The 7,900-nt window shown below is 44.9% G+C and overlaps 1 protein-coding gene across 1 annotated transcript; it reads right to left on the bottom strand.

Annotated features, from left to right (window-relative positions):
* Positions 1-254: 254 nt before the first annotated feature.
* On the bottom strand, positions 255-7,557 carry LOC130117604 (protein NDRG1-like). The gene is made up of 12 exons (XM_056285719.1): positions 7,507-7,557; positions 5,596-5,701; positions 4,866-4,986; positions 4,635-4,697; positions 4,351-4,411; positions 3,940-4,026; positions 3,118-3,174; positions 2,610-2,776; positions 1,510-1,609; positions 910-945; positions 727-778; positions 255-487 (listed from the first exon to the last, which is right to left on the bottom strand). The coding sequence occupies exons 1-12, from the start codon at positions 7,555-7,557 to the stop codon at positions 255-257; spliced, it is 1,134 nt and encodes a 377-aa protein (XP_056141694.1).
* Positions 7,558-7,900: the final 343 nt, after the last annotated feature.

Here is a 7,900-nt window from a genome sequence, read left to right as displayed (position 1 = left end):
AGGAATAGTTATGTATGAAGAAGGTGAGAGACGACCTGAATCAAGCAGACTATGGCTAAAGGTTGGATGGGTTTGTGATCCTTCAAACTACAGACAGGTGGTGGTAGTGGTGGGGGTGTTGCGGAGGCAGAGATGGAATAGAAGACGAAAGAAGGGTGCGGCAGGTTTTGCATGATGACACACAGCTCGGCAGATGAGATGAGGTTAATAAGCGCATAGAAATTAGGGCCACGAGTATTAGGACAGCGGGGCCTCTAGCAGGAAATCTCTATGGTCTTGGTGATGCCCTGGTCCATGTTCCTGCTGGTGACGCTTTCCATGGAGACGTCCGTGTGGGAGCGCCCACGCTGCCCGTCGGAGGTGTGTGTATGCGCACGACCACGCTGCAGCTCGCTATGCGCACGGCTCCGGGAGCCATCGAAGGATGTGATGCTAGATCCGGAGGATGTCCGAGAGCGAACCAGTCTCGTCATGCTTGCACAGGACACTGAAGAGCGGAGAGACAAAAGACAGCAAAGGCGATGGAGACAGACAAATAAAGATTTTCTGCGTGTGTGTGGGATTGTATGTGGTTGTGAATTTGGCCGGGCTTGAAGTTAAGAGGTAAATGGGGTGTATTAATGTCGAACTATATCTTGTGATTTTAAGGCAAACTGTTGGGTATGCAACACAGGTTCAATAGTATATAGTCGATGTTGAAGTAAAGGCTAATGTTTGGTTACTTACTGTATCCCAGGCCCTGAATAAGGTATTTGACAGCTTCGGTCAATTTGGCTGGCTGTGAACAGAAATAGAGAGAGAGAGACAAATTACCAGAGAGAGATGAGAAAAATGTCATCCTACCAATCAGAAATGATATACGGCCCCATCACCTGAGAAGTCGATGGGAAGGAGAATGTAAAAACCCACCTGGTCAACCTGAGGAAGTCCTCCACAGTCTGCCATCTGAAAGTGCAAAAGGCAAAGGTTATGAAGTGGCATTTGAAGTGACATGCTTACCAAACTGGGGGTCAGTTTACTTTCAGTTTAACTAGATATCTTTATAAAACTAATATAAACTGATACTACTCAGCTCAGAAGACAGAATTTATTGTCGACTACTTCTCACTCAGTTCGATATGGAATTTTTCTCATGCCGGGCGAATTCAACTCGAGGACATCCATGTTATCTGTAACTGCGTCATGCAGTTTGGGATTAAGTATAATTTTAACGAGTGCATCCAAAATATATTTGAAAAAAAAAAAAGAATTTGGCAAACCTGCCCTATTTATGTCATGAGAATGTTTGTGGGGCACAAAGTTGTAAATTAAGAACGGCCCCTGCCTTTCCATGTGAGAAATCTGATTGGCAATTTGACATTTCTGAACTAAAAAGCCCACAATGTAGAACTAAAAGTCATCCATTAGACTTTCAGTGTTATCCAAAGGCATAACCGTTGGCGTAACCGATCCGGGAATGTTTGTTGCTCAGGCAGTCTGTCATGCAGATATTCGGGGTCGGTCAGCTACCTTGAGGAGTGTGGTCTTGGTGGGGTTGAGTTTAGAATTGCAGTCAACCCCGGCTTCCACAGCAGGAGAGTTATCTCCCACAACAACCAGCGTGCTGCACCTGTACACGGACAGACAGACAGGCCCGTCAGAGAGACAGACAACTGAACCAGACAGATAGGTTAGACAGACAGATGAAGAGCCTTACAGGACGTTGCAGATTTAGAAACTTGTCGAATTCTCCTTTCCTAATGTGAGCAGTTTGTCCTGCTTGTAGGTCATGGGTGGGTGATGGTTAGCAGTCGTAGGGAAAGGGTAACAGAGGGGTTAGATGGTAATAATTATGGCTTTAAAGAGACATGGTTGGCTTTTTTTTTGTGGCTTTTTACCCATTTTTCTCCCCAATTGTATCTGGCCAATTACCCCACACTTCTGAGCCATCCTAGTTGCTGCATCCCCTCCTCTGCCGAGCCAGGAGGGCTGCAGACTACCACATGTCTCCTCCAATACATGAGGAATCGCCAGCCACTTCTTTTCACCTGACAGCGAGGAGTTTCGCCAGGGGGAAACAGGCACCCCAACCAACCAGAGGAGGCACTAGTGCAGCGACCAGGGGCCTCATATATCAATCATTACGATGGGCAAATTTGTTCGATTTTTTAGCCCTGGAGTTTGTCTCAGAGACCAGTGTAGAACCCGGGTAACCCCTGAATTTAGACACCGATTGGCTGACACTGGTGTCTTTGCAGGCCTGGGTGACTGCTCGTTGCAAAAGGTAGACAATAGATATTAGGAGGAAGGAATTACAAATAACCACCATGCTTTGCTACTGGCTGTCAGACAATCTTGAGGGTTAAAAAATTCAATCGGTGTATAAGAACAAATTTGCCCATAGTAATGATTGATACATGTTGCCCCAGGACACATACCCACATCCGGCTCCCCACCTGCAGACACAGCCAATTGTGTCTGCAGGGATGCCCGACCAAGCCAGAGGTAACACGGGGATTCAAACCGGAGATCCCCGTGTTGGTAGGCAACAGAACAGACCGCTACGCTACCTGGACGCCGTGGTCGGGCTTTTAAAAGGTTTGAGGTTAGGGATTTAAGCTTGCACTAACTTGAGTGTCCTGACGTTAATGTTGCCTCCAGGGACAGGCCTCTCGATGTCCAGAGCGTATCGGCTGTTGTAGGAGCGGAGGAACTGAGCCACGTTGGATTGGTTCATTGACGTGGTGATGTGGTGGCGATATGTACCGATGAGGTCATGGTTTGTCTGGATTTCCTCCTGGGAAATCGGTTTGAAAGTAAGTAAGAAAGACAAGGCGGTTTATCTCTTTCGATGATCCATCATCCCTGTCCCACGAAACCGAGACAATAACACAAGTGTGCACCTGTCTGTCCATCCGCACACACACTCACATATAAATACACACACATACAACACACAAGTTGATTTATACCATCAAGTGGTAGTTACTATTCTATGATTATTTATTGGAAATGAGTGTAATTATCTCCTCTTGACAATTTTTTGCTAATTTTAAGAGTGAGATTTTACAACCGGTTACAAAGGATAGTTTTCACCATGTCATTATACTGACCACTGCAGTCGGTCTGGGAGCTTACCTTTCCAAATAGGTGAGAGATGATTGTGTCGGGCAGAGTGGTGGTCCATCCACTTATCTACAGTATGAACACACACACGACAGTAAATCTTTTCTTTTCATCCACTGAATAAAGCATTAACACACTGCATAAAATAGCAGAAGAGTGTAAAATTGCGGTGATTTTAAAGAAAAAACAAGTGATTACAGCTTCAAAAGCATATCTTGCACAAGGTTTGGCTACCTATTCATTACGGTAGAGAGTGTATTGAATTAGAAAAAATGGTTTAGCGCTTGCTGGACATTGGGGCACTTAATACCCCCCCTCCCATTAAGTCTGTGTGCATTTCCAAAGCTGCCAATTATCTCTTCCATCAGCTTGGAAATATAACCAGGACTTCTGATATGGGAGAGTAAAATCTTATACATGATTGATTGATTTATTGATTGATTGGTTGGTTGGTTGGTTGGTTGGTTGGTTGATTGATTGACTGGTTGATTGACTGATAAAGGGGACAATCATTAGCCACCACGCATAAGGACACAAACAGCAACATAAGGAAAACCAACACATACAGAAACAACACTAACAACAGACAGAAAAGGCTACAGTCAAATTAAAACCGCTCATTAAAACAACTTGACAGCAGCAGGAGCAAAGGACCCCTGCAGCTTCTCTCTGGCACAATGTGACTGTGTCAATTTTTTGTCGAAGAGGGCTTCTTCTATATAAAGGTCACACAGAAACAAACATTCACATACACACCATGCACACACACACACACACACACACACACACACACACACACACACACACACACACACACACACGCTCATTGCTGACCTTGTGTGTCACACTGTCTATCAGTCCTTCAGAGTTGGGGTTGATGTTGATCAGAACCAAACCCTCCACCAGGTCAGGGTGGTTAAGCTGCATACATACATTGAAACATGTATAAATAGCAGATTAGGTATTGATATAACTTTCTAATATGTGATTTTAAACTTGATGATACTGCAGTCCATCCATAACGTCTACATTTTTAAAAAGGAGGTCACTGCCAATCCTTTTATCAACATGTTATGTATGGTGGTTTTTTTTTCCTAATGCAAAGTCAAAGAGTTTAACCAGGCAATATGAAATCTATGTTGCTATGTCACTGGAGGCCACACAGCTCACAATATCTACATGTGACATGATGGTCTGTCATCGGTATGGGTTCATCTGGGCTGGAAAGAACAGATGTAAACTCACAGCGAATTTGGCCAAGATGTAGGCCCCTGCTCCAACCCCGATTCCAACGACACTACGAAACCTGCGGAACGAACGGTCAAAAGGTTAAACCTTATAACTAGCTCCTGATGTACACTGGTTTTTGGGGGGGATTTTCTCTCATTTTCATCCCAAACTGGCATGTCTATCAGGGCCAAACTGCAGGCAACGTCGGGTTTCAAGCTCGCCCCATGAGCGCCATCTTCAGAAATGTCAGATCAATATCATATTGACCAGCCGACTAAGAGCTGTTGAGTCCAACCTACCCGAAGTGTTTGAGGACGGTGGGCAGTGTTTCAGACAGCTGGTCCACAGAAGGGTAGGTATACCTGAGGAGTCAAAGTTGAACCAAACTGTCATCAAGGCGGTTAATTCATTTTCACCAAACAAATAATCAAATAGACAGACGCAAGAAAAAGAGATGGGAGATGGATAGGTGTGCGGAGACGTGCAAGAGAGTGACTGACTAGCTGGTCGAGGAATGGCCGTCTACTCACTCGGAAGACAGGGTGTTGGCAGCCACATGCTGGCCAGGTGCCTCCACGTGACAGACAGGCAAATGTTTGGTGACCTCCTTCATGTCCTCGTGGTTGAACCAAGTCTCAAAGCAGGATTTGTCTGCAAAAAAAACAAAAAACCAGACATGTTGATATAAGTTATGTGAACGATATGGACTTCTAAAGCATTCTCGAATATACATACAGAGTATGCAGAAAATATTTGCGATAACAGTGTAAAGCCACCACTACAGTTTTCTGCAGAGAAGAAACGACACAGACGGGCATGTTAATGTAAACCAGAAGAGAAGAGCCTCTGTTCTGGGACATGTCAGGCAAGAGGTTTTGGAGCTTGTTGGAGCCATAATGGAGACAGCAAGCCTGTCTTCATGCAGCCAAATGTCCTGCCTTCACTTGGAATATAAAATAATTCTCTTTTCTAGTTTACTGTTCTAAACACTATATTACATTACCGGTAACTTGAATAAGTTTGTGTCCTGATTTTTGAGTCGTAAATAAGATACCCATGACATACACACGTTTCATTAGAAATAACAAGGCATGTGTGCACCCGATGCTGTTCACATGTTCCCGGTATGCATACCTTTCGTTTCCACCACAGTGTTTGGAGTATAATTTTATACCTGTACACGGCAATACTGTTGAGTGGGATGAGAAATGCACCTCTACTTGAGGATGACCCACGCAGAGATTAGTAGACGGGACTTACGGTTTAGTCCGACGTCATGGTAGGTTAGGATGCCAGGTCGATTGGCCTTTGGAGTTCCTGTCAGGGTGCAGTGGACCTTTCCATACGGGGTCTCGACCTGGTCCTCCTGTAACACAACACACACACATACTGACATTCGCATCTTGTCAGATAAACAAACTAGTCTCTATGGCCAGACCGGACTGTGTGCATTTACAAGCCAAGGAATATAATGCTGCGAGGGAAAGACTTGGCTGAGGCCACACACACACACACACACACACACACACACAAATACATAGTCTCACGCATTGTCATGGTCTGTCCTCATTGGCAAAGCGTTATTGCTGCTTCTATGCACATCATAGGAGACGGAACACTAGGGGGCAGAGTTCAACAGAAACTAAAACCTCACTAAGTGGATTCACACAATCACATGTTCAATTCTTGAGTATGTGACCCGCATCTGACCCACATTTGATCTTCTACCCGTGTGCTTTGGGGACAGCAGTGTATACACAGCATTAGTTTCATGTGATATTATTTCCAAAAAATAACTGTCATATGAATAGCGTATTTATAATATAATCTTTGAAAATATTTGATTCTAATTGGCTGGAGCAGTATAATAATAATAATAATAATAATAATAACCATTCATTCATTCATTCATTCATTATCTTAACCACTTATCCTTACTCAGGGTCGTGGGAGTGCTGGAGCCTATCCCAGCAGTCACTGGGCGGCAGGCGGGGAGACACCCTGGACAGGCCACCAGACCATCACACACACACACACACACACACACACACACACACACACACACACACACACACACACACACACACACACACACACACACACACCTAGGGACAATCTAGTATGGCCGATTCACCTGACCTACATGCCTTTGGACTGTGGGAGGAAACCGGAGCCCCCGGAGGAAACTCACGTAGACACGGGGAGAACATGCAAGCTCCACACAGAGGACGACCCGGGATGACCCCCAAGGTTGGACCACCCCGGGGCTCGAACCCAGGACCTTCTTGCTGTGAGGCAACAGTGCTAACCACTGCACCACCGTGCTGCATAATAATAATAATGATAATAATAACATTAACTAGCTAAATAGCCCTTTTCTAAAACAATGATTAAACATGTTTCATGTAAAATGCTATCTGTGGCACTTTTCACTGCTCTGAAGTCCTTTGTGTCTGACATTCCATTTGTGATTTTAATCATTTTTTATGGAGAACCTGGACGAAGACTGAACCAACTTCACTTTGTATTTGACCATTTCAAATAGAAAGAAAAGGCAAATCATTTTGTACTTTTTTCAAGTTTTTGGAGGTGAAAATGTTGTCACGTCAAAAGCAAGTTTCTGGTGTTTTGAGTAAATGATCTTTACCTTGCCAAGACAGCATACGAGCATACGATCGAGAACTTCCCTTATGTTCCCAATTGAAAACATCAAGGAAAACTCCCCTTACTGAATTCCCTGACTTGTACTGCACTGAACCGTGGCTCGCCCTTTTGTTAACACAATGTTACACAGTCAACCGACCCGGCCGACACCACTGGGATCCCACGTGGGCAGGCAGGGTAGGACAACACACCACCTTTTAGGCTGTTCTCCACTCTGTACGTTCCGATGAGACAGAGAGGCTGGGAAAAGACGTCGCTATCCAGCAGCATCCCTCACTTCCCCGGGGAAATCAACAAGGAGACCCTCACCGACAAAGTCATGGACAAGCATTTCAGGGTTTTCTGTGCTGGGTTTGAAAAGAATGTGGGAGTACCATGTACCTTGTGCTGGCAGCACTGCAATAAACCCAATGTCTTCTTTACACACCTATGTGTGTTCAGTTGGACATTAACTACAAAACAGTTAGGGCTATAGCCAAGTTCAACTCTTCATGATGAGATACTCACAGTGATCTGAGGCTCAAACACGGAGTCGTATTCATTATCCTCGAAAACCATGGCTGTTGGTGCAGAGCAGACCACGATATACACTCAGTCAAACGCAGCAGCGACACAAGAGCTATGCCCAGGACAACAAATGGGCGTCTCGTGTTAAACCTAGTATCCTTATATCCACTCTCTTATTCTTCTTAAAAAGTTATTATGCTAACTGCTCCAAGATTATTTGGCCTCCGATGTGAATTCCTGTGCAGTGTAAGTCCCTCAGTGGTATGGCATCAGGCAAGCAGTCCACGATGCAGTGTCTGACGGGTTATATGGCTGAGCTGGTTTATATATCCCCTAACACTGATCTGTCACTAAGCCCTAACCTTAACCTGGCTCCCACGCAGCCTGCTGGCCC

This window comes from Lampris incognitus, chromosome 9 (genome assembly GCF_029633865.1).
Source record: "Lampris incognitus isolate fLamInc1 chromosome 9, fLamInc1.hap2, whole genome shotgun sequence".
Classification (NCBI taxonomy): domain Eukaryota; kingdom Metazoa; phylum Chordata; class Actinopteri; order Lampriformes; family Lampridae; genus Lampris; species Lampris incognitus.
Note: the sequence above shows the minus strand (reverse complement) of the source record. Positions and strands in the feature narration are given on the sequence as shown.

What these genes read in the sequence shown, in the direction of transcription:
- LOC130117604 (XM_056285719.1), bottom strand. Translation starts at nt 7,557, where the DNA reads ATGGTTTTCGAGGATAATGAATACGACTCCGTGTTTGAGCCTCAGATC. An exon ending in ACCGTCCTCAAACACTTCGG is followed by an intron (nt 4,412 to 4,634) that starts GTAGGTTGGACT and finishes TTCGTTCCGCAG; the next exon opens with GTTTCGTAGTGTCGTTGGAA. An exon ending in CCAAGACCACACTCCTCAAG is followed by an intron (nt 946 to 1,509) that starts GTAGCTGACCGA and finishes TTGCACTTTCAG; the next exon opens with ATGGCAGACTGTGGAGGACT.